This window comes from Balaenoptera musculus, chromosome 20 (genome assembly GCF_009873245.2).
Source record: "Balaenoptera musculus isolate JJ_BM4_2016_0621 chromosome 20, mBalMus1.pri.v3, whole genome shotgun sequence".
NCBI classification, from domain to species: Eukaryota; Metazoa; Chordata; class Mammalia; order Artiodactyla; family Balaenopteridae; genus Balaenoptera; species Balaenoptera musculus.
Window position 1 is genome coordinate 44633849 of NC_045804.1, and position 27342 is coordinate 44661190.

Here is a 27342-nt window from a genome sequence, read left to right on the forward strand (position 1 = left end):
TGATTTTTCTTAGGCAGGAATTTGACCAAGTTAATGAATGTGCCATCTGATTATGTTTCCAAACTGGCAGGCCTTCCCTTTGTTACCCTTAAATTTATATTCTGGAGGCATGGGAGAAAGAAAATTATACTTTAAAAAGTTTCTTTTCAGAATGTACAGAATATAAACATGTACAAATTATTACTTGAAGAGATTGTACATGTCTAAAAGCCCATAAATATATTCACATATACAGATCCAAGAAGGAGTACAAGACAAATAGGCTATACTGAGTGTAATACTTTAATGGAGGACCATTTCCCATCAAGTACCCCTGAGTACCACTTGCTGAGCTAGAATACCAAGCTGGGAAGACCAGTGGTGTGACCTACTATGGAACTGGGTCTTCTGTAGCTTAAAAATGCCACCCAATGCTGACCATTTGTTGCTACAGTTCTAGAAAAATGCGAAAGAGAGAAGAGTGATTTCTGCCTTCTTCAATGAAGCAAATTCTCTTCCAAAATGGATTTTAAGGATTAGCTACCTGGAGTACTCCATCCAAAATGTTTTCTTTTTCACAAAAGCTCTCACCAATATCTCTGTGAAATTATTATCCCCATTTTACAGATAAAGGAAATAAACAACTAAAAGGTTAAATGACAAGCCAACCGTCACTTTCACTGGCAGGAGACCCAGAACTCTCCGTCCAGCCTAACACTCTACCTGCAAGATTATGTTGCTTCCCTTAGTCTTCTGACTCTCTTAAAAACAAAAATTTCCCTTGGAACTTTACTATGAAATCAAACTAGGAAGCTGATTCTCCAATTACTGGAAAGATACTGGTTCAACATAACTAGATGCTTCTCTCTAAAAGCACTATTTCACATTATGCAGAATTTGAGTGAGGCTAACAGAGAGCACTTTCTGTCTCATCCTTCCCTCCTACCTACTTGAGAGAGGTATCTGCCCTGTACACTTCCTTATTTGGAGATGGAAATGGACTAAGCCTTCAGGCATCCTGCCTGCCCTTGCTGCCTACGGCCTTATCACTGGCTGCAAAAATAGCTTCAGTGTAATCTCCAAAGATGGATGCTCTGACCCCACAACCTTGGGGCTCCCCACCACTTGGACTCTTAGTTTCTCACGAACCCTGCAGAGTATAGCTAACGCCTCTGCCAATTCCCTGTCAATCGGCCAAAGCATCCCTGTCTTGACTAGGATTAACATTCTTAACCATGCTCCCCACCATTTTTCCTAGACATGGCTAATGGTAGAAAGTTATACATTTCAGTCTTGTACTAAAAATAAATATTGGTAAAAAACAAATTTTAGCACCTGTGTGCATCGGTTCGATTCCCTAGTTTAGCAGACTTTCTCCCAATCTTTCACACTTGTTGGGCCAGAGTGGTTTGGGAGCAGACATACCTGGGTTTTAATCCCAGCCCTGCTACTTACTAGTGGTATGACCTTGAACAAATACCTTCCCTTTGCTGAACCTCTGTTTCCTTTTCTATAAAATGCAAACAGTAATACTATCTGCCTCATGAGGTTTTTATGAGAATTAAATGAGATACCATGTATGAAGCGCCTGGCATAACATCTGACGTACACTGGACGCACCATACACCTATGTTCCCTGCTCTACCTTCCTTGGATTTCAAAATGTAAACTTTATTCACAGTAGAGCACTTAAGTCCATTTTGGCATACATTCTCCTCTGTATCCTCAGCATTATTTTTTAGGCTTTTCTAGTCAACTTAGGGAAGAAGAGGGAATGGAAAAGGCATTACAACACAAACATACTTTCTCCCTTGATTTCACTAGAGAAAAATCTGGAAAATACATATATACACAAAGAAAATAAAAATCACTGAAAATCCCCCTGTCATTATTAATACTCTCACCTACAACTCTCAGTCTCTTTTTCTATAGACAGATAGACATTTGTTTATTAAATATATCTTAAATTGTGGTTATATTGTACCTAGTAAGAATTAACATTTAATGAGCCTTTACCATGTGCCGGGGACTACATTTTACATTATTATTATTATTTTTTTTGCTCAGGGATAGAGAGAGATTATGGGCAATTTCATTTTCTTTCCTTTTTGTGCTGTAATTTCCAAATCCTCTCTAATAAAATCAGGAAAAATGAAAAGTCTGATTCAAAATGTCCATTTATGAACCAGATGAGACATCCATTTCTCCAATACCCATCAATCAGTCATAAAGCATGAAATCAATAACACTGCCCATGACTCTGAAAGCCATACATACTATCCTTATCTTTTTAGTTACTGTGGAATCTTATTTATTTATTTGTTTATTTATTTATTTATTGCTGCGCTGGGTCTTCGTTGCTGCGCGCGGGCTTTCTCTAGTTGCGTGATTGGGGGCTACTCTTCGTTGCAGTGTGCGGGCTTCTCATTGCGATGGCTTTTCACGGGCTCTAGGCGCGCAGGCTTCAGCAGTTGTGGCTCACGGGCTCTAGAGCGCAGGCTCAGTAGTTGTGGCGAATGGGCCTAGCTGCTCCATGGCACGTGGGATCTTCCCGGACCAGGGCTTGAACCCGTGTCCCCTGCACTGGCAGGCATATTCCGAACCGCTGCGCCACCAGGGAAGCCCCAGTTACTGTGCAATCTTGAAAGGACTAAAGCTACCAGTACTAACTGGTCCTTGTACCAATAATACCCTATACAAAAAAGCTTTCACTGTTTTTTTTTGACTGTTCCATTCACACAATTCTTGGAAATTTCACCTTTTCTAGTAAAAAGCATTTATTATCTAAATTAAGCCTTTAAAAAAAGAATCATGAATTGTTTTGGTATCACTTTAGGAATCTGAAGGTGAAGGTTTGTAGGACCATTTAGCAAGTAGCTACTCTTCTTTCCCAGATGTAGAACACCTTGGAAGTGCAGAAAGATCAATTCAGGGCAAAATAAACATCCTGATTAATTTCCAAAGCAGGAACTAAGTGTGAAAAAATTTCCAAAATAGTCACATAAGTTTCAACACATAGACCTAAAAAGGAAATAAACATCAGCTCCACCTTAGGCTATCCAATTTGCAGTACAGCAGGGAGATTTAATAAAAATGTTACAGACCTAACAAGGCAAATGTGGGGCTGAGTAAGACAGAAATTACAATATATATTTTAAAAAATTTGAACAGAAATCAGTTAAAAATTAGCATAACAACGTAGGTATTCTAAATTGACTGGAAACATCTTGTTTTCTTAAGTATTAGCAACATCCCTCTAAAAGCTTCTCTATGTCATTAATTTGCTTAGGAAATGCTTCTTTTAAGATAATGGAAAGTCGGACTTCAGCCTAACTCCTTTAAACTCAAATTTCAAATTAGTGGAATCTGAATTAATGGGGTTTTATGGTATTGCAGTTCTTAATTATGGAGACTCCACTGTGCCCAGGAGTGAAACTCTTCAGGCCTTTGCACACAACAGAAAGGACAGGTTTCTTTGCGTGGCAGATGTGTAGTGCAGACAATGACTAATATCACTGGTAAGGTTAATTCCCTAAGAGGAGAGATTAGGGAGGAACATGCTGGTTCTGACCCCCGAGAACACAACAGAGAGGACTTCCATGATCCTCAGCAAGATGACTTACATGTCTGTGAAAAGAGCTGGAGAGTCAGGCCGGTGGGACTGCACATCCTGCATAGCATTCCATTCATTGACTGAGGATTGATCTGAGTTGATATGGCTCTCATAATAACTCACCCAGGTGAGAAACAGGCTGCCAGGGTAGTAGTTATGCATTCTGGCGACTTCACAAGCCTTGTGTAGACTCTGTAATGCAGACCTGAAAGATATGCTGGGAAATGAGCACTGGAGAACTGTGGGGATACCAAAAGGCCAATAATCCATGTGCTCCCCAAACTCTTCCAATTTTTAAATCCTATAGAGTTGGGCCTCTGGAGAATCTATTCCTTGGAATTCAAGATTCTCTGATTCTGATCATACTACATTATCTCTTCATAGCAATCAACTAGACATTTCTTGCTGAAAGATATGATGCATTATTAAGGCAGGGGTTAGAGGGGAGCAGGAGAACTGACAAGCTACCAGTGAAAAACAGGTCTGAGTACCTATGGAGCTCACAATCCTGTAGTTGGAACCACGCTGTGGCTACTGTCGCTAGAGAACTAAAGATCTACTTCATTTACTACACAAACATTTGTTTCTCTTGGCACAGAGTCACGTCAGAGCATATATTCCCTATGACTTTTAGAGGTTCCACAACGATCACATAGACAGATGTTCCTGAGCCTTGAGGACAAGTCCTTTAATGTCCAGGATGTACTGATCTAATGACATCTGTCATTCTTGCTACCTTAGTCTCCTAGTCTTTTTAAACCATTTATTCATACACTTGAGCTACTTTCTAAGAACAGCTCCGGTTATACTGAGACTAATTAAATCTCTGACTCTGAACTCAGGAACTCAAGAAGGGTAAACAAAACTGAAAAGTACCTTTTTGGTTATATACTTGGGAGAACTAAAGCCAGAAATGCCAGGAAGAGTTATACAAGAGCAGGCATCTTTCTATGTTTTTGTTTACTGATTTGTCTCAAGTGCCTAAAAGAATGCCTTCTTTAAAAAAAAAACAAAAAAGAATGCCTTCTAGTTCAAAGTTGGAGCACAGTTAAAATTTGTTGAATGAAATGTCTTATTAGCTATAAACTAATGTCTCTCTCCTAAGGGAAAAGGATAGTATGCGAGAACTCTGTGGCCAATCTATCCCCATCTTTTTCTTAAAAATGCCTTTTTATTGTTTTTTTTCTTTCATAACAAATGTGATCATGCTCATTTTAGAAAATTTAGGGACCTCAGGTAAACGGCAGAAATATCCTATAATCTGACTGCCCAGAAATAACCACTGTTGGTCTCTGCAGAGATCTAAAATAAAGATGGTCATATTCTGCATACCATTTAACTTGTTCTTTTACTATACACCTTGTCATCAACATCTTTCCAGGTCAATAAATATTCTTCAACTAGATAATTTTTAATGGTTGCATAATATTTAGAAACATGGATGTACCATAATTTAACTGATTCCTATTATTTTAGCCATTTAAATTGCTTTCCATTTTTTGCTACTATTAGAACACTGACAAACATTCTTATAGTTAAAAATTTGCACACACCCTTGATTATTACCTTAGGATAAATTCTTAGAAGCAGAATTACTATGTCCAAGGGTATACAAAATGATACAGAAAGCTGGCAAATCATTCTCCAGAAAGGTTGTTCCAGTTTATTTTCCCACAAGTAAGTCTATGACAATGCTGTTCCTTGAGTCCTTGTCAACCCCGTAAAACGTAAATTAAAAAATAAAATCATGACCAATTTCATGAGAAAAATATGCCAGTCCATTTTTAGTAGGGAAACAGATTTTCCCGTAAGAACAAAGTTGCAGAATCTTTTAAAATGCCTCCTTTTACTTAAAGTAAGCCAAATTCTCAGAATTCTCAGCAAATTTCAGTTTCTTACACAGATTCAGAGGTAAAAGCCAGCTTAATGCAATGTACAGGATATTCGATGCATGTTTTCTTCATCCAGGAAACACATGCTTTAAAAGCATATGCCACAAGTGTCTGGTGCAAGTGTCCTAAAACACACTCAAGGCATAACCAGCTCATACTTCAGCTGCATACAAGAGAGCGAGGCTGCAGTAACTACTTTCCTGTGAAGGAAACACCTGGTCTAAATGCTGCTTTGATCCATACATCATCTTTTTCTTTTCTTTTTTTTGTGACTTTCAGTTCACTACTCCTCATGTGGTACACCAAAAAAAGTTTATTCTGCAATAAGCCAACAGAGCTAGGACTAGTCAGTCTACTTTAGAACATCAAAGCTTGAATTACTTGAATCCTTAAGAATTAAGACTGCTTTGTACTCCTCCCCAAAATATAACTGAAAACACTGCATTTATGGGACTTATGGGTTTTACCTGGTATAGGTCAGTTGCTTTTAATGGACCCTTAGTCAAAAGAGGTCATAAGTTTTCTATGAGAAATTTATCTGTGAAATATGCCCTAAATCTAAAAATTGGTCTAAACACATAACCTGAAACTCTGCCCTACCTCAATTACTGCATGAAATAAGATTTAATTGTTCAGTTGACTCTCTTTTAGGACCGCACCCACTTCAAGCCTATCAATCCTGTTATTCAGGGGTAAGTTATCTCCCTGGAGTCTTTTTCAGGCTCCTTTATTTCTTGTTTGGCTTGCATTCTGCCCATTCTACTCCTCATGGGGACTTCCACTATAGAACAGGCAACTGAATGAGGAACTGAAATTCAAATCGCTGACTGGGGGATGACTCTGAATCTTAAGAGTCACATCATTCCCTGCTTATACTGGATCATTTTTCTAGATAATCTAGAACAAGAGAATAAGAATCTATTCTGTCTAAATGTAAGAGATACTCTTAGGCCAGTTATATAACCTCTCCAAACTTTGGTTTTCTCACCCATAAGAAGGAGCTAATAATACTATTTTAGGGAGTTGGTGTGATGATTAGATGTATTCCATGTAAAGCACTAGGCTCAATGTCTGACATATATAGTAAGTAACCCAAAAGTGTCAGTACACCAGCTGATGGTTATTAACAACTACAATGTTTTTTCTAGGCTTTATTTGCATTATATAAATAGTCTCACAAACAGTTGCCAGCAATTAGATGGAAACTTATCGATGTATAATATAACTCCAGCAGTGCTATCCCTGATTACCTGAAGAAAGGGGAAGTTAATGCATAGTCGTGAATGTTCTAGACTCGGCTCTAGACTGCTACTAACTCAGTCAATGTGTCCCCATAAAACTCAGTTCCAACTGGCTATTTGATCCATTAAGTGTCTTCCAGAGTCTAAGAGCACCTCTGAGTTTCACTTGTTCACCAACGCTGAAGGCCTTCCATTGTGATAATTTGAAAACTGAACTTCTAAGTCATCTTTAACTATGATGGCCACACAGACAGATCACACAAAATCCTATACACACAAACAGATGACAGAGCATTCTCATAAAGAACTGTATCATTTCAAATACTACTTCTCACAAAATATTGTTCCAATAACGTTAAAAAAACTTTCACAGAGATATTAAAAGTCCTCTTACCACATTGCCTGCACAGACACAGGTTTGAATATGTGAACTCTGTTATCTGTTGATACGCTGAACCCGCTAAGGAAAACAGAATGAGACAAAAATCCATAAATGAGAGTAGGTTATTTCAGTTGTGAGTTTTCAAGGCTGTTTCCCAGGCTAGCAATTGCTGGCTCAGTAGAAGGTATCATCAGGCACTTTGTGTAGAAGTTAACTGGAGTATGGGGCTTGACTGAAAAGCTTCAACGAATTGTCTGATTTTATCTACCAAGCAAAATGAATGGACTCCCACATTGGAGTCAGGGAATTACATACTGCTTCCCAGCTGTAGCTATGGACAAACTGTTCTGCTGTATGTTTCTATTTGGAAGTCTTGTGGGTTCTTAGCAAACCTGACCCTGGTTTTATAAACTGGAGCAAACATCTTGCGTCTCTTGAGGACACATTCTAAAAACACCAGTAGGTGGGGGTGGGGGGGGGCGCTGGAAAGAACTGGCACAGGAATGGGTTATACTGTAGGCTGACAGCTGGCAGAGGCAGCAAGAGGTTATTTGAAACAGAACATATCATCCTCTGGGAGAGCACTGCAACAGTCCCACATGCTCAGATTAAAGAGTGAGCCAACAAACTAGTTCTTCTTTGTTTGGATTCTTACCATAGTCGGTCTAGAGGAGTAGAAGTGAGAGGCTCTGGCAAGTTGTAATTTTACTCTACTTTACAAAACAGGAGTTTAAAAGGACTCACTGAGCTGCTGACATGACAGTTCAGTTGGGCACAATGGGCCTCCCATTCAGCTGAATGAATGGGCACTAAGATGGAACCCCACCCCTTGGCTTTCTGTAGGAGAATAAAAAAGGGAAAGCTCTTACCCATCACCATCCAAATGAATTAGGGTGTCACTCCAGAGAGGCAGGACTAAGCCCATGGTACAAGTGCTACTGCAAGACAAGAAATAGTCCATAAGTTACTTCCTGTTACTTTAGGAAGCAGCTGTTTATTAACTCTTTCACTACAAAGGATAAGTCCCTAAGCTCTAAGTTCTGACATAAGTGCAGAAATTTCTATCATATTACTAGTAACCCAACATATGTGCCCAGGAGCTGTTTTAAACAGGTGTTAGTTAGGTCTCTATGTATTAAACATAGAGAACTTATTGACTGAGCTTCCTTTACTGCTGTCTTGCACATGGCCACTGTCTAAAAAAGTCCAGGTGATCGCTGACTTGCGATTGGCAGGTCTCAGCCCAAGTTCACAGCACCCAATTCAACTCAGAATGATTTCTAATGCCAAGAACTACTGCTAGTTACCGAAGACCTCTGAATATGTGATTTGCTCAATTCTAATCCTGAGGTTTACATAGATTTATTAAATAAGAACATACTCAATAGCCTAAAAGGGAAAAGTAATTGTTAATGGCTTGTAATCAAGTTAGAGAGACAAAACAGACACATTACAACTTAAATAAATAAAACAGTGCTTGGTGGCTGTGCACTGAAACAGCACTGCTGAAATGCAGAGTGAAGCGGAATGTCAACAACCAAAAAAAGGGTAGCTCTAGTATGGTATGTTAAAATATTATTTAAATCACACCCTGTCCCAGGGAGGAAACTAGCTTTAAGTTAATGGAACAGGTTGGGATGGGAAGCCATGGACTCCCAATTGTGTCTCTATCACACCACTTCTCTGGACAACTATAATCTACCTTAGAACTCTACCACTTTCTCTCCTTAAGGCTGCCATAAACCATTTTCCCCTCCATCCAGTCTCCCAAAGGCTCCTACACCCTCCCCCTTCCAATGTATCTAGAAAAGCAGCATGGTATAGTAGAAAGAACACCAGATGTAGGAGGTGGAACAGCGAAGTATGGTTAAGAGCATAGGCTCTGGAGTCAGAGGGGCTTTGGAATCTGGATTCTGCATTAACTGTGTAATTTTAGGCAAATTATTTAATTGCGTTGTGCTCCAGTTTCCTCATCTGTAAAACTCGGATAAAACCACTTTCTTTATTGGGCTGTTTTGAAGGTTAAATTAGATAACACACCAAAAAAAAAATGTGTACAACAGTGCCTAAAACACAATAACAACTACCACTTATTGAGCAGTTATACTATATCAAAAGATCTGGATTCGATCTCCTTCGGCATTTCAATTCCTTTTGACAAGTTATTTAACCTCTCACAGCCTTAATTTCTTCATCTTAAAATATAGGTAATGAAACCTAAGCTTCACAGGATTATCATAAAAATTTAAAATACTTAAAGTGAAACAATACATATGAATGTATTGTCATGTAAAACAAATGTTGACTATGAATCTGTGGTGGGTGCTCTGACACAATGGAAAGTGATTTTGGCAGGGCAGGGTGGGGGACATTATGAAAAATGCATTAAAAACAACATGGGGAACACTGAACTCCCACTGCTGCCGGAGTCACTGCAGGGCTAACAAAGGCCATTCCCTAGCTGGGCTGTATCTAAGGCTCTGCACTGCACTTGCTGGCCTGTGTTACTCACAACTCCACTAGTGATTCCAGAGTTCAGGAGATTCAAATCAAGATTGCCAACAGCTTAGGCACATTGTAACCTTGGGCCTGAACTCCTGAACAGCTATCAAGCCAGGCCCTGGAGGGAGGAAGACTGCTCCACCACTGTTTTTGTTGACTAGATGAGGTGAGTACAAGGAAAACCTGTTTTGAAAATGGCTTCCCAAGGTTGAGCGAGTTATTTTTAGAGTAGTTTTTTTTTTTTTTCCTTAAGTGAATGCTTAGCTAGGTCCTAGCAGCAAGTATAATTTGAGTATAAACATGAAGGATTTATAGCTTAGTGACAAATCGAGAAATTAAGTAACTACAGAAGATACCAAAGGTCCAAAAGAGTGTGATCTACGAGCTTGTGACCAGACACCAGATAACCTTTAGACAAGTGACAATGATATGCAGGAACCAAACATCACATTTTCTGCTTGTATTCAGGTCAGAATGCTTTTTTACATTAAGAAGTAGCTTTTTCACATGACAGGAAAGAGGCCTGAATTAGGCACACCTAGTATTTTTATCTAGTTTATCTTGAGTCTCATGAAATTTTCTCCATTAAAGTATAGTTACTTATTTTAATAGATACTCATTCCATTAAAAAATTATTTATTGAGTGCCGCTATGTACCAGACATTTCAAGGTGTTGGAGGTATGAAGAAAAATTATAAAATAATACCATAAAACTCTATTACTTTATAACTTGACACATATACCAAATGCAATTTGGAAACCAAGGTTATAGTTTTTATTTAAAAATTTATTACTTAAAATATAACATAATACTCAAAGAACTTATAAATAGGCTAAATAAACTGGCTGTAATATATCTTGAGAATTACTTGGGATGAGCATGTCATAAACAATCTGGGTTCCACTTTGGTTTAATACTGTTTTGAAACACTAACTTTTTATATTCTCAGATACAAAATGATACAGATTCCTTCAAACAGCAACTGAGATAGAAATGACACTAGATTACTTGAGCAACAGTATTCTGAAGTGGGCAGCAATTTTCTTACTGTCCAAGCTCATTCAGACAGAGGGTGTAGGGGAATTCATAATATCAAATTTACCAAGTAGAATGAAAACTAGTTTCTATAGCTCTTCTTACCACATTTTATCTTCCGTAAATGAAAATTTTCTGTTAGTCAGATACGATTCAGGCAGGACTATTACCAAAGACAGATGCAGTTTACCGAGGATAAATTACTGAGCACCCACATTAATAAGCATTCTTTATGATTTCTGGGAACGTTTAGGACAAAGTGAAAGAGAGATAAGATTAGACATCTGATTTCCCACACTCTGGGTCAGGAGAATCTGAAGTTGTCGCCTTCTCTCTCTAGGGTAAGACTCAAATGACATTTCCATGCAGCTCCAGTTCCTGTTTTATGGGCTTTCCAAAGGAGTAGTCAGGGAGAACCAAACAAAGGAAATAAGATGGAGAGCAGCACTTGTCCACCTGATCCTTCTGCAATGATGGAAATGTTCTGTAAGTGTACTGCCCAACAGGGAAGCCACAAGCCACATGTAGCTAGAGTACCTGAAATGTGGCAAGCTGTGGCTGAGGAACTGAAATTTTTATTTTATTTAATTTTTATTTATTTAAATAGTTACAATGTGAGTAGTGGCTATTATACTGGACGGCACAGATCTAGAGACATAAAAACCCAAATCAGAGGTCTTAAAGTACTAATGAATGTAGGCAAGGTAGGTATTCTTACAGGATAAATGCTTATTGAAAGATCTGTGTTGCTTAGCTAACACCAGAGGTTAAAACCATGCAGGAGAAAAAGCTTCCTAAATGTGGTTTACAAGCCTGTGTAATTTCAGAGCGTACGATTAAAGGCTGTAAGTGGTATACAAGGTAACAACTCTGGCCTTGTGATCCTGGTGAACCCACATATCATTTTCAGGTTGACTGCTATGTACAAGCTCAGGTAAACACTAGTTTGGGAATCTTTCTGGTGACAATGTGATTTTTTTTTCCTTCCAACATCAGGACAATGAGAATCACTCTTAGTCTCCTCTTCTCTTTGCGGCTAAATTCTCCCAGGCCTGGGTCACACCCCTAGCTACTCCACCATCGCATTCTAGTCCTGAACCAGGAAGTCAATGCTTTGAGCTATCTGGCAGGATTTCCTGAGGCTTATTATCTACAGTGCAAAGGTCTGCTTAGCAGCCACATTCCACAGTCTTCCCAAGGTTTCTCCAGAAAAAATGGGAAAATAAAATGGAAAGCAACAAACCTTAGTGGCACAAAAAAGCCAGGTGATACATGGTACCTTTAATCTTAGGATGTATAGTGCTGCTAAAGCCAAAGGTAAATGATTATAAAAGGTTCTGTTTTGAGTTTAAACAATCATCCCCCCTGCCTTTTTTTAACTCAGAAGAAGAAAAAAGCAAGTGTAACATTTGACAAAAGCAAGGTGCAAGGCCATGGATATAAGAGACTGGAATTAAAGTGGGCTCTCTTTGAACCCAGAACCCACTGGTACACTATCACAAAGGGTGTGTGCCCCAGAACCACCAAATGAATCGTTACTGCTTAAAATAAAGTGGACTGCAAAGAAAAGCCAGTTTTTTTCCCCCCTTGGAGATAGAAATTTAAACCATTTGCTTTATATCATTACCACCTAAAGATGAGAGGAAGAAGGTAAGGAATAGTGGTAAATTAGGAACACACAACCAAAGACATTCACTAAACATTTTTGTCTCTCAAGATTGTGTGACTAAGATACTTTTGATGTTCTCTAGTTTTACGCACTGAACTTTTAGATTAGAACTGCATAAGATGTTTTTGTGATAACTCAAAAGGTAACTGGAGTGGGTTGTTTAAAAAGAGGTTTTCTCATTCTCCCCTCTGTGGTACCATACCTGTCATTAGAGGAGAAATCCATTCCTAGGACGATGCTTTCTTCAGTGTCTTGTCTACCATTAGTTGAAACCACTACCATATAGCGTGTTCGATTCTGGTAAGTACTTTCTAGTCTTACAGCCTGGAGGTTAATAGACAATAAAGAAATTAAGAAATTTAGAAGATCAATTTTAGATCATTCAACCCTTTTTACATCACCATTTTAAAGCATACTCAAGGAGAGAGAAGAGCCAGTAATTAGGAGACCTAAATTCAAATCCCAGTTCACGTATTAACTATGAAAACTTCAGTAAGTTAATTGGAGGGAAATATAATAATACCTATTCCATTGGGTTGTAAGAATCATATGAAATAATGCATGTAAAGTACAGTGCTTGGCATATACTAAATGCTCAATAAATGTTTGCTATTAGGATAATTTATAACAATAACGATTAACGGGGCATGTTCTAATGATCTAAGAGTGGAATGTGAGGTATATGAATGTGAGCACCTGACTCACAGATCCATGTCCCGCAAACAATTATAATAGGAAGCAAAGTTTAATATCTAAGAGGAATATGCTCTATTGCATTCTTACAGATTATACACTACAAGATTTTCTTCTTTAGTTTCAAATATCAGAAGTTTATATTAGTTTTGTCAAAATTATGATATTTTAAAAGGTCCTTCAGAAAATTCAAATATGCACATGGTCTTAGATGATATTAAGGATTTACTGTTAGTGTGATAATGGCATTGTGGTTATGCCTTTTTCTTAAATATCTGGAGTGAGATGACATGAAGCCCAAGTTTTACTTTAAAATCTTCCAACAATGGGAAGCAACAAGATATTCTTCAGTAGGTGAATGGATAAACTGTGGCATATCCAGATAATGGACTAAAAAGAAATGAGCTATCAAGCCATGAAAAGACATGGAGGAATCTTACAGGCATATTACTAAGTGAAAGAAGCCAATGTGAAGAGGCTAGGTAGATAGTATGATTCCAACTCTATGACATTCTGGAAAAGGCAAAACTATGGAGTCAATAAAAAGATCAGTAGTTGCCAGGGGTAAGGGGAGCACCAAGGATTTTTAGGGCAGTGAAATTACTCTGTATGATACTCAAGTGGTAGATAACGTGTCATTACACATTTGTCAAAACCCATAAAATGTATAGCACCCAAGAGTGAACCCTAATGTAACTATGGACTTTGAGTAATAATGATGTGTCAACGTAGGTCCATCAGTTGTGACAAATGTTCAGCTCTTGTGGGAGATCGTGATAATGGGGGAGGCTATGCTTGAGTGGGAATAGAGGGTACGTGGCAAGTCTCTGTACCTTCTGCTCAATTTTACTGTGAACATAAAACTGTTCTAAAAAATGCAGTCTATTAAAAAAATTTGCTAAGAGGGTAGATCTTCTATTAAGTTCACCATCATTGTCATCATCATACGGAGGGAGGGAGGGTTGGAGGAAACTTTTAGAGGTGATGAATATGTCTGTGACATAGACTGTGGTAACGGTTTCACAGGTACATACTTATCTCCAAACTCATCAAGTTGTATATATTAAATATGTACAACTTTTTGTATGTCAATCGTACCTCAATAAAGTGGTTTTAAAAAGGTTCCAGCAAAGAAAGAATAAAAGGGGGAGATAAATGAAAGAAATCTGGCAAAATGTTGATGGTTATTAAAGTTGGGTAACGGGTTCATGCAGACATATTTTCTACTTTATATGTTTGGGAATTTTCTTAATAAGAAGGCTCAAAAAGATACTTTATAAACCTTAAAAATAAAGTAAAATGGCTACTAGTCAACATTCATTCAATTATTTACTCTGTATCTACAGTGTATATCATCAGAGCAGCCATGAGGATTCAATGGTGGAAGAGAGAGATATGGTTCCTGCCCTCACAGACTGTAGAGTCTAGACTACTCTTCTTTTTTTCTGTTAATAAAAAGCCAGGAAGATGTGCACTGGAGGCAGTATCCTCTGTATAACATACTCTCCCACCCCCATTCCTTATCTCAGAAGAGAAACCGTTCCAATCCTATCACCTGGCTCAAGAAATTTGTCACAAATTTGATAGAAATTTCTATTTGGAATTCTTTCAGCGCTACTCTTCTTGGAGTCTCCTCCTTCGTTCTGTCACTATTCCAAAAGTGGCCAGGCAAAGAAAAAAAAGAGACATCAAATGACCCACTTAGAAAGGCAGAGGTGAGTCTCTCCTGGCTATCTTTTCACCTCTATTCTGATACTCCTAGGAAAAGCTACTTGTAAGCACAAACACCTGAAGTAACTACATTAAGCTTGTCTCTAATAAAGAGCTGATAGAGCTGATACACAAAGAATGTAATTCCCACCATACTAACTCCATGTACCAGGTAGAGAGCTGTATTGCTGACTTTTATGTTCCATGAACATCACAGATTCATTCCATTTTAAGCTTCTTAGATGGAAGAATAGCACTTAGAGGTCTTGGGATTTGATCATGGACCTCTAGATAGCACCTGCAGTTATTACTAAACTTTTACTAAACGGAAGTGGAGCTTTAATCAGGGGGTGAGAAGCCATGACATTAACTTAACACCTACATCCTAATTAGAAGGACAAGATCAAATTTTTTAAAAAAATTTATTTATTTTATTTATTTATTTTTGGCTGCGTTGGGTCTTCGTTGGCTGCGCACGGGCTTTCTCTAGTTGCAGTGAGCGGGGGCTACTCTTTGTTGCTGTGCATGGGCTTCTTATTGCAGTGGCTTTTCTTGTTGTGGAGCACGGACTCTAGGCACACGGGCTTCAGTAGTTGTGGCACGTGGGCTTAGCTGCTCCATGGCATGTGGGATCTTCCCGGACCAGGACTTGAACCCGTGTCCCCTGCATCGGGAGGCGGATTATTAACCACTGTGCCACCAGGGAAGCCCAAAATCAAATTTTTTATAAAAAATTTTTTTTGCAATGCCAGGAGACAGACCTGAGGCTTCGAAATTCCCTTTAAGCTTCAAGATTCTAGATTAAGGAAATAAATAAAAATTTAAGAGCCACAGCATAGAGAAAAAACTAATACCCACCCTGGTTTGAGGTCTATTTCACTCCTGTGTTGGGGAGATTGACAAAATCTAATAATCTAATTTGATTCATTAAGTCAATCAGAGAAATATAGTTTAAAATGGCAGTTTGCACATAGTACCCTAATATTAATTAGAATTGGCAGGAATTCCAATGTTTCCTCAGTTTCCAGAACTCACATGGAATAGATGACAAATAAGGCAACAATTCAGATACATTTGATTAAAGTTCTCATTGAAAAGGATACTACTGAAGTTTACTCTAATCCCCCAAATAAAATAACATTTTGGATTTTTTTTTAAAGTCTTTATTGGAGTATAATTGCTTTACAATGGTGTGTTAGTTTCTGCTTTATAACAAAGTGAATCAGCTATACATAAACATATATCTCCATATCTCCTCAACATTTTGGATTAAAAAAAATATTTTTCTTATTTATCTATCTATCTATGGCTGCGTTGGGTCTTCGTTGCTGCTCGCGGGCTTTCCCTAGTTGTGGCGGGCGGGGGCTACTCTTCGTTGTGGTGCACGGGCTCCTCATTGTGGTGGCTTCTCTTGTTGTGGAGCACGGGCTCAGTAGTTGTGGCTCGTGGGCTCTAGAGTGCAGGCTCAGTAGTTGTGGCACACGGGCTTAGTTGCTCCATGGCATGTGGGATCTTCCCAGACCAGGGCTCGAACCTGTGTCTCCTGTATTGTCAGGTAGATTCTTAACCACTGTGCCACCAGGGAAGTCCCAACGTTTTGGATTTTAAAACGTGGCAGCAATAGCAACTGAGAAAATTATTCCAAGAAAGTCCATTTATTGCTAAATTTGGAATAGTACAAGTTTCAGGAGAACTGGATCCAGCAATCCTAGGTCTGAGAAGTCATCTCATTTTCTTTTCTTTTTTTTTTTTATAAATTTATTTATTTATGTATTTATTTTTGGCTGTGTTGGGTCTTCGTTTCTGTGCGAGGGCTTTCTCTAGTTGCGGCGAGCAGGGGCCACCCTTCATCGCGGTGCGCGGGCCTCTCACTGTCGCGGCCTCTTTGTGGAGCACAGGCTCCAGACGCGCAGGCTCAGTAGTTGTGGCTCACGGGCCCAGTTGCTCCGCGGCATGTGGGATCTTCCCAGACCAGGGCTCGAACCCGTGTCCCCTGCATTGGCAGGCAGATTCTCAACCACTGCGCCACCAGGGAAGCCCCATCTCATTTTCAAAGCTCATCTTATCAAAGAATGTTAAAACTTCCCTTGTTTAAATGCTTAATCTGATTATAAGCAGTTCACAAACCAATACAACAACTTCTGCTCAGCATCATCCAGCATCAGGAAATACTCCTCCTTAAGTTTACATTGCACCTTTGTCTTTAATCTGTTTCCAACAAGAATCTTACATCATGCCCCTACATGCAATGTTTATCCTGAGGGAAGCCACATTATAAAGTCCCAACGTTAGACAGGCAGCTCACGCAATCCATCAAGAAAAGAAAGGTTTCAAAAGTATGCAAATATTAAATTCTAGCCAAAAGAACAAAGTTAATACCTAAAATTAAAATAGACTTCAGATGTGACACTAATGAACTAAAGAACACTGTCTTCAAAAGAAACAGAGCTTGAGGGAGTCTCTGGATTTTATTATTTTTTAAAATCTCTATGAAATTCTTTAAAAAAAGACCCTATGGGAGGACTTCCCTGGAGGTCCAGGGGTTAAGACTAGTGCCCTTCCAATGCAGAGGGCGCGGGTCGGGGAACTAAGATTCCTCATGCCGCGGGGTGCGGCCAAAAAAAAAAAAAAAAAAAACCCCTGCAAACCCAATGACTTATATCTGTGCAGGCATTAAAAACAGATTTATTTACTGACATAGAAAGATACCCACAGGAAAGTTTGACAAAAGACAAAAGCAGGTTATAAAACAACATTTAGATTTTCACCTGTTTGTTAAAAAAAAAAAAAAGATAAAAAAGGCACTCTGTCATGACACATACTTTTTTTGTTCTTTCATTTCTGAGCTCAGATCAAGTACAGAAACCTTAATTGTTATAAAGGTCAGTAGTAAAATCTTTTCATCATGGCTCAGAACTGATTAGCCTTTCATACACACACTGCCCCTCCCCCCAATCTCATTCAACCACTGACAAGTCTTCAGTGATCCACTGTCACCTTATAAGTACATAAGCCCGTACTTATGTTTTAAATTACTTTATACTTTTGCTTCTCAGTACTACAGAGATCATGCATTAGGTAGACTGCAAGGTTTTCTGATGCTCAGATTTGGCTGTTTTCATCACTGACCCAGTTCAGTAAGAGCAGATCGCAGAGAATCAGACACATACTCTTACACGTACACTTAAGACTAGAAGGATACTCATCCAAAGAGTAAGAATGGTTTTCTTAGAGTATAGGATACAAAGTGATTTTTACTTTGCCTTTATGCCTTTCTGTACTGTCTGATTAAAAAAAAAAATTAACCCCTTTTTCTTTTTGGAAAAAAAAACAAAACCAAAAAACTCATTTTCTTAAATTCTCCTGCAAATTACTCAAAAACAACTCCTAGTACCTTGTCAGCACCTCACTGCTAGTTAAAAACACTAGCTGAAGTTACTTTAAATGTTAGGAAAGCTCTTAATTTCCCAGTCTTTTTTTTTTTTTTAATTAAATGGGTCTTTGATAATGTGCAAGAGTACTGTAAAACCACTGCCTTCATTTTTTCAGCTATGGTTTTCCTAAGTACTAAAGTTAACGCTTAAGATTGTATTTACAATGTAGAGCTTCCTTGGAGGAAAAATTAGTTTAGTCCTATTTTCAACGCTAAAGCAAAATGTGGGATTTAGTGCCTTTATTTGTTGTTGGGTTATTAAAAAAAATAAAAGCAGGAATTTCAGTTAACTATCAAACTTTTAACCTTATGCACAATCCCCAGAATGAGAGTTTCAGCATTTCAAATTTAACTCAAAACAAAAGGCTTTGCTTTGAGTCTACAAATGCTCCTTTCAGTTAGAAAAGTGCTAATTTGTCCAAAGTCACACAATGTATTCACTCATTTTCTTGAAGATGACTCACTCAATAATCTGAAACATAATGACTATGTGTTTGTAACAATTCAAAACAACTGCTGTAAAATGGCTTGTTGCTTGAACTCTGAATTAATTCAAAGGCGTCAGTTACATTTTTTGAATTTATATTTTATAAATGTAAAGGAGCTGAAGCTGCATACTTTAGCAGGAAAGAAAAAATTTCATTGCCAATTCTGCCTTCGTAACTGCTCCCTTATGCTTTCACAAGTCTCTTCTGGTTGAAATTATTTTAACATTCAGAGGTGCAATCCAAACTCTGGAATTTTATTAATGAGAAAAAGATAAATTGAGTGATAGACCTCAGCTTTAGCTCTACCAAAGCACATAATTTTTGGAAACTAGCCACAAATTTCTATCTCTATTTCTAATATATGCAAATGACCATTATTATGGGTTTGAGAGGGGTTGTTCTCAAAGTGTGACTCCTGGACCAGCACCATCAGCATCACTTGAAAACTTGTTAAAAATGTAAATTATCACTGCCTCCCGCTCCCCAAATCAAACTCTTCAGGTGGAGTCCAGCAAATGTCAGTTTAACAAAGCTCTGGAGGTGATTCTGATGTACTCTAAAGTTTGAGCATCACTGCTTTAAAATACTAATGCTGTAAGAACTGGACCCCACTTTTTTCACTTAAAAAGAAGTGTTTAAGATAGAAGTATATCAAGAAATATAGACAAGATTTATGTAAGTATAATGCTACATTAGGATTAGGATATAAAATAATTATGGAGGGATTTCTTATTTCAATTCCTTTAAATTTCAAAGTGAGTTTCTCAACAAAAATTAGTGGCCATGTCAAGAAGGCTACAGAGGCAGCATTCAGGAGAAAAAATGACAGAATCTAAACACAGAATGATCAGTGTAATTACCATACAGTTCAGAGGGCTGATCATCAACTTTTCAATCATTCATGTATTCTACTCATTATCTCTCTTCCCAGACACAAAGCAGAGATCGGCTATTTGGATTTCCACAGATACATTAAGTTCAATTTCCAAGTTATCACCTTAGCCCAGAAGGACTCGTCACCATGCACCTGGATTACTGCAATAACTACCCAGCAGGCTTCCTGATTTAAGTTGGCTGCCTCCTCCCCTCTATTCTGTATTAGCTTCTGAGGAATCTTTCTTAAATACTGTAGCTGTCAAGTGCTCATGGAACATTCTCCAGGATAGATCATATCTTGAGTCAAAATCAAGCCCTGGTAAATTTAAGAAAATTGAAATCATATCAAGTATCTTTCCCGACCACAACACTATGAGACTAGATATCAATTACAGGAAAAAATCTGTAAAAAATACGAACACATGGAGGCTAAACAATACACTACTAAATAACCAAGAGATCACTGAAGAAATCAAAGAGGAAATCAAAAAATACCTAGAAACAAATGACAATGAAAACATGACGACCCAAAACCTATGGGATGCAGCAAAAGCAGTTCTAAGAGGGACGTTTATAGCAATACAATCCTACCTCAAGAAAGAAGAAACATCTCAAATAAACAACCTAACCTTACACCTAAAGCAATTAGAGATAGAAGAACAAAAAACCCCCAAAGTTAGCAGAAGGAAAGAAATCATAAAGATCAGATCAGAAATAAATGAAAAAGAAATGAAGGAAACGATAGCCAAGATCAATAAAACTAAAAGCTGGTTCTTTGAGAAGATAAACAAAATTGATAAACCATTAGCCAGACTCATCAAGAAAAAAAGGGAGAAGACTCAAATCAATAGAATTAGAAATGAAAAAGGAGAAGTAACAACTGACACTGCAGAAATACAAAGGATCATGAGAGATTACCACAAGCAACTCTATGCCAATAAAATGGACAAATTCTTAGAAAAGCACAACCTTCCAAGACTGAACCAGGAAGAAATGGAAAATATAAACAGACCAATCATAAGCACTGAAATTGAAACTGTGAGAAAAATCTTCTAACAAACAAAAGCCCAGGACCAGATGGCTTCACAGGCAAATTCTACCAAACATTTAGAGAAGAGCTAACACCTATCCTTCTCAAACTCTTCCAAAATATAGCAGAGGGAGGAACACTCCTAAACTCATTCTATGAGGCCACTATCACCCTGATACTATCACCCTGATACCAAAACCAGACAAAGATGTCACAAAAAAAGAAAACTACAGGCCAACATCACTGATGAACATAGATGCAAAAATCCTCAACAAAATACTAGCAAACAGAATCTAGCAGCACATTAAAAGGATCATACACCATGATCAACTGGGGTTTATCCCAGGAACGCAAGGATTCTTCAATATAGGCAAATCAATCAATGTGATACACCATATTAACAAACTGAAGGAGAAAAACCATATGATCATCTCAATAGATACAGAAAAAGCTTTCGACAAAATTCAACACCCGTTTATGATAAAAACTCTCCAGAAGGTAGGCATAGAGGGAACTTACCTCAACAATAATAAAGGCCACATATGACAAACCCACAGCCAACACTGTTCTCCATGGTGAAAAACTGAAACCATTTCCACTAAGATCAGGAACAAGACAAGGTTGCCCACTCGCACCACTATAATGCAACATAGTTTTGGAAGTTTTAGCCACAGCAATCAGAGAAGAAAAAGACATAAAAGGAATCCAAATCAGAAAAGAAGAAGTAAAGCTGTCACTGTTTGCAGATGACATGATACTATACATAGAGAATCCTAAAGATGCTACCAGAAAACTACTAGAGCTAATCAGTGAATTTGGTAAAGAAACAGGATACAAAATTAATGCACAGAAATCTCTTGCATTCCTATTCACTAATGATGAAAAATCTGAAAGAGAAATTAAGGAAACACTCCCATTTACCACTGCAACAAAAAGAATAAAATACCTAGGAATAAACCTACCTAAAGAGACAAAAGACCTGTATGCAGGAAACTATAAGACACTGATGAAAGAAATTAAAGATGATACTAACAGATGGAGAGATATACCATGTTTTTGGATTGGAAGAATCAACATTGTGAAAATGACTCTACTACCCAAAGCAATCTACAGATTCATTGCAATCCCTATCAAACTACCAATGGCATTTTTCACAGAACTAGAACAAAAAATTCCACAATTTGTATGGAAACACAAAAGACCCTGAATAGCCAAAGCAATCTTGATAAAGAAAAACGGAGCTGGAGGAATCAGCCTCCCTGACCTCAGACTATACTACAAAGCTACAGTAATCAAGACAGTATGGTACTGGCACAAAAACAGAAACGTAGATCAATGGAACAGGATAGAAAGCCCAGAGATAACCCACGCACATATGGTCACCTTATCTTTGATAAAGGAGGCAAGAGAATACAATGGAGAAAAGACAGCCTCTTCAATAAGTGGTGCTGGGAAAACTGGACAGCTACATGTAAAAGAATGAAATTAGAACACTCCCTAACACTGTACACAAAAATAAACTCAAAATGGATTAGAGACCTAAATGTAAGGCCAGACACTATAAAACTCTTAGAGGAAAACACAGGCAGAACACTCTGTGACATAAATCACAGCAAGATCCTTTTTGACCTGCCTCCTAGAGAAATGGAAAGAAAAACAAAATTAAACAAATGGGACCTAATGAAACTTAAAAGCTTTTGCACAGCAAAGGAAACCATCAACAAGACGAAAAGACAACCCTCAGAATGGGAGAAAATATTTGCAAACGAAGCAACTGACAAAGGATTAATCCAAAATATACAAGCAGCTCACACAGCTCAATATCAAAAAAACAAACAACCCAATCCAAAAATGGGCAGAAGACCTAAATAGACATTTCTCCAAAGAAGATATACAGATTGCCAACAAACACATGAAAGGATGCTCAACATCACTAATCATTAGAGAAATATGCAAATCAAAACTACAATGAGGGGCTTCCCTGGTGGCGCAGTGGTTGAGAATCTGCCTGCCAATGCAGGGGACACGGGTTCGAGCCCTGGTCTGGGAAGATCCCACATGCCACGGAGCAACTGGGCCCATGAGCCACAATTACTGAGCCTGCGCGTCTGGAGCCTGTGCTCCGCAACAAGAGAGGCCGCGATAGTGAGAGGCCTGCGCAACACGATGAAGAGTGGTCCCCGCTTGCCACAACTAGAGAAAGCCCTCGCACAGAAATGAAGACCCAACACAGCAATCAATCAATCAATCAATCAATAAATAAGAACGTGAATTTCTAAAAAAAAATGTTCTTTAAAAAAAAAAAAAAAAAAACTACAATGAGGTATCACCTCACACCAGTCAGAATGGCCATCATTAAAAAATCTACAAACAATAAATGCTGGAGAGGGTGTGGAGAAAAGGGAACCCTCTTGCACTGTTGGTGGGAATGTAAATTGATACAGCCACTATGGAGAACAGCATGGAGGTTCCTTAAAAAACTAAAAATAGAACTACCATACCACCCAGCAATCCCACTACTGGGCATATACCCTGAGAAAATCATAATTCAAAAAGAGTCATGTACCACAATGTTCATTGCAGCTCTGTTTACAATAGCCAGGACATGAAAGCAACCTAAGTGTCCATCGACAGATGAATGGATAAAGAAGATGTGGCACATATATACAATGGAATATTACTCAGCCATAAAAAGAAACGAAATTGAGTTATTTGTAGTGAGGTGGATGGACCTAGAGTCTGTCATACAGAGTGAAGTAAGTCAGAAAGAGAAAAACAAATACCATATGCTAACACATATATATGGAATCTAAAAAAAGTGGTTCTGAAGAACCTAGGGGCAGGACAGGAATAAAGACGCAGACGTAGAGAATGGACCTGAGGACACGGGGAGGGGGAAGGGTAAGCTGGGACGAAGTGAGAGAGTGGCATGGACTTATATACACTACCAAATGTAAAATAGATAGCTAGTGGGAAGCAGCCGCATAGCACAGGGAGATCAGCTCGGTGCTTTGTGACCACCTAGAGGGGTGGGATAGGGAGGGTGGGAGGGAGACGCAAGAGGGAGGAGATATGGGGATATATGTATATAATATAGCTGATTCACTTCGTTATACAGCAGAAACTAACACACCATTGTAAAGCAATTATACTCCAATACAGATGTTTAAAAAAAAAAAATACTGTAGCTGTCCCATGTAACTTCTTGGCTCAAAAACCTCTAATGCTTCACTACAGATTACTGAAGAGGTAGAGGTACTAAAGGTATTAAATATCAGGGGGTCAGATAGGGAATGTAAATGAGTGGAGTAGTCCACGTGAAGATTAAATGGGTAGAAATACTTTTCACTTTCCACAAAGAATCATACTCATCCCATTTTTACTTTCCTACTTTTATTAGATGTTTTACTATAAGGCAACAGTGAAGGAATGATGACAAATGGTGACACTTGGCTTTAGTGTGCAGGAGACAACAGAATACGTACAAATTACAGTAAATTAAGAACCCAGGCCACACTTATGCCCTCCCCCTACCAAGTCTAGCCAAGTTTTGCCATGTAAGAATAAGGTCCCAGTGTTGCCAGAATTCTTGATTTTTGAAGAAAAGCCTCAAGTCTGGATTTCTATGTGAAATCATCCAGCTTTAAAATTCTGGCTCAGATTTAAAACAACGACAACAGCAACAAAAACCACTGTGTGGTCCAAACAAAACATATCTCTGGCCTGTGGACTGCCAGATTGAGACCTCTAGTTTGGAGCATTAAGTCCCTATTTGCCTGCCTTGTCTTTTGGTATCTTAACTTCCCTGTATTAACAACAGTCCCCATACTTAGGCAGCATTTTATACTCTTTGATATGCTTTAGTGTCCGTTTGATTCTCTCAACTGTGAGAGGTAGGAAAGAGATAAGGAAGCAGGCACAGACAGACAAACTGATTTGTCCAACATCACATGGTTGTCTCTAAGCCCAGGTCTCCTGACTCTGAGACCAGCATAAACCTTTGGCCACTTTACTCTCTCCCTGTCCCTCTTATGTGTGCTTTTGCTTCAGTCATGCCCTCATCTAGAATGACTGTCTTCTTTCCTTCTGCCAATCTCATCATCTTTCAAGACCCAGCTTAAGCTCTACTGTCTATATAAAACCTTCCTCAACTAGGTTAAGTGGCCCAGTTTCTTTTTTCTGAATTTTAATTGGTGTTATGGTCAGTAACTTACAAACTGGTGCTCATCAAGTCTTGAACCAAATTATTTCACATCATTTCAGATTAACTCATATCCCCAGTTACATTCTAAGCTCTTTGATGATGGGGACATGTCATTCTTCTTTTCTATTCCACACAGTTTTTATGCTGGGACATAAAAATGACTGTTTAATGTTTGCTATCTTAGACAGTCTTTTGAGGAAGAAAGTTATAATAATACCTCTAACTTACCAGCCTGATGTTGTCTTCTGGGCGGAGTAATATGAACATTGCTTGGAGATGCTGTTGGAGATCACCTGGTGAAATTTACAAAACAAAGGATAATTATTCTCCATTGTAATGTTAACAGAGAGGATTCCTTCTACCCTAATAACTTGTGTAAAAGAAAGTTCTGGTTCACTGAGGGATTCTAATTAGACACAGAAATTGAGTGAGTGTCTTAATATGAATGGTAGACTGGATCTCTATACATTCACTTTTAAGTCTACACTACATTAAAATTTGCTTCGTGTTTGTCCTATGAAAGCTGCACTTGAAACCAGTCAGTTTTGTACCATGATTGATGTTGATGAGAGCGATGGTGCAATGTGTTGGGCAGAGAAAGCACTGGCTGTGCTTTCAGGCCCACTGAAGGTGCAATCAAGGGAATCTTGAAATTGGGATGTATGGTATACAGTGTTAGAATTATCTCTAACTTTTAAAAAGCTAACCATTTTGCCATTCTTATCTCTGTAATTGTGATATTCAGTTGCACTTAATCTAAGAAGAATTTTAGATTCCCCCCTAGAATAATGTCAACAGTTAAAAATGATTTCCACATCAGTAGCTGATATTAAAAAGACACTTTACTTATTAAATACTGCAGATCTCAAGGGATATATATTCTAGTGAACATATTATTAGGTGCTTTAAAATGGTCAATCAGGGACTTCCCTGGTGGCGCAGTGGTTAAGAATCAGCCTGCCAATGCAGGGGACACGGGGTCGAGCCCTGGTCCGGGAAGATCCCACATGCCGCAGAGCAACTAGGCCCGTTCACCACAACTACTAAAGCCCGCACACCTAGAGCCCGTGCTCCACAACAAGAGAAGCCACTGCAATGAGAAGCCCTCGAACCGCAACGAAGAGCAGTGCCTGCTCACCGCCAACTAGAGAAAGCCCACGCGCAGCAACAAGGACCCAACACAGCCAAACATAAAATAAATAAATAAATAAATAATGGCCAATCATTATTTCAATCCTCACTTGCTTTTATACATTCTATAAAACTAAGTTAAATTTCTTTGTATTAAACTATTATAGATTTCCTCAATTTCCCTGTTCTGTACTAGAAAATCGGAAGCTTTGGCTAGTAGATAATTAGATAATGTGCTGTCATAAACGATAACAATCAGAGAACAAAAAAACTTCATTCCTGCCCAACCCTTTTTCAAGAGTCTAAAGTGAGTAATGTAGCTGCATAATCATGGATGCCACCGTAACCTGTTCTCACATTGGTCTTGGAATCTACATACATGATTTTCATCCACGTAACTTCACAGCTGTTAATGATGAGATGAAATGCTGATATGTTCAAGAAGTAGAGAGAGACAGGAAGAAAAAAAAAGTAGGTTGGCAAACAAGTGTGTTTGTCCCTTGTGGCTTGTGGGATCTTAGTTCTTTGACCAGGGATTGAATCCGGGGCCCCTGGCAGTGAAAGTGTGGAGTCCTAACCTTAAAGAATAGTTTTCTTGCCTTTTTCTCCCCCTCATTTTACTGCTGGCTTCTGACCAATTCCATTATTGCAGAATCTTTCAACTTTCAAAATTAAGAGTCATTATGTTTGGCCATTCTACTATACTTCAAACCCAGAGACAGAATCTAAGTCTCATGTGTAAGAACCAGTGTGGGTTCACAGTACAAATCCAAGAGAAATGAAAACATATGTCCACACAAAAAACCTGTACACAAATGTTCATAGCAGCATTATTCATATTAGCCCCCAAATGGAAAAAACTCAATCGTCTATTAACTGATGAATGGATAAATAAAATGTGGTATATCCATATACTGGAATATTATTCAATCATAAAAAGGAATAAAGTACTGTTACATACTATAACATGGGTGAGCCTTGAAAGGGGCCATGTCTCAAGTGAAAGGTGCCTGTCTCAAAAGATTGTTTATATGGTTCCACTTACATGGAACACCCAGAATAGGCAAATCTATAGAGACAGAAAGTAGATTAGTGATTGTTTAGGGCTAGGAGGGAGGGTGGGGGATACAGGGAGTGACTGCTAATGGGTACTGGGTTGCTTTTTGGGGTGATGAAAATGTTCTAAAATTAGATTGCGGTGATGGCTACACAACTCTGTGAATATACTAAAAAAAAAATCACTGACTGTACACTTTAAATAGGTAAATTGGGTGAATAATATGGTATTTATGTCTCAATAAAGCTGTTAAAAATAAAAGAATCAGCGTGGGGAGACAAAGTGTTAGGTTTAAACAATGAAGAATGACTACAGTTACAATTGAGGTAAGCAGCTCAGGCTTTTAAAAAATTAAGTTTCCTTTTGTTCTGTCAGGACAAATAACCTGAAGAAAGAATTTTCAGGA

At 38.4% G+C, this 27342-nt stretch overlaps 1 protein-coding gene and 2 non-coding genes across 8 annotated transcripts in view; all 3 read right to left on the minus strand.

The window, feature by feature from the left end:
• The window catches only part of SSH2 (slingshot protein phosphatase 2), a 245388-nt gene that overhangs the window by 36610 nt on the left and 181436 nt on the right, over positions 1-27342 (minus strand). For 5 of the 6 annotated variants that reach the window (XM_036835260.1, XM_036835257.1, XM_036835261.1 and 2 more), the window contains 5 exons: positions 24977-25041; positions 12517-12638; positions 7977-8045; positions 7120-7185; positions 3603-3797 (listed from right to left, as the gene is read on the minus strand). In XM_036835260.1, coding sequence (XP_036691155.1) covers positions 3603-3797; positions 7120-7185; positions 7977-8045; positions 12517-12638; positions 24977-25041 — 517 coding nt within the window. Of the gene's footprint in view, positions 1-702; positions 2297-3602; positions 3798-7119; positions 7186-7976; positions 8046-12516; positions 12639-24976; positions 25042-27342 lie in introns of those variants that run through there. The other variant, XM_036835262.1, reaches the window with a different exon arrangement.
• LOC118887577 lies at positions 17560-17629 on the minus strand. Its single transcript, XR_005018056.1, has one exon. It is a non-coding gene; the product is annotated as a small nucleolar RNA U2-30 (small nucleolar RNA).
• On the minus strand, positions 17768-17847 carry LOC118887579. Its single transcript, XR_005018058.1, has one exon. It is a non-coding gene; the product is annotated as a small nucleolar RNA U2-19 (small nucleolar RNA).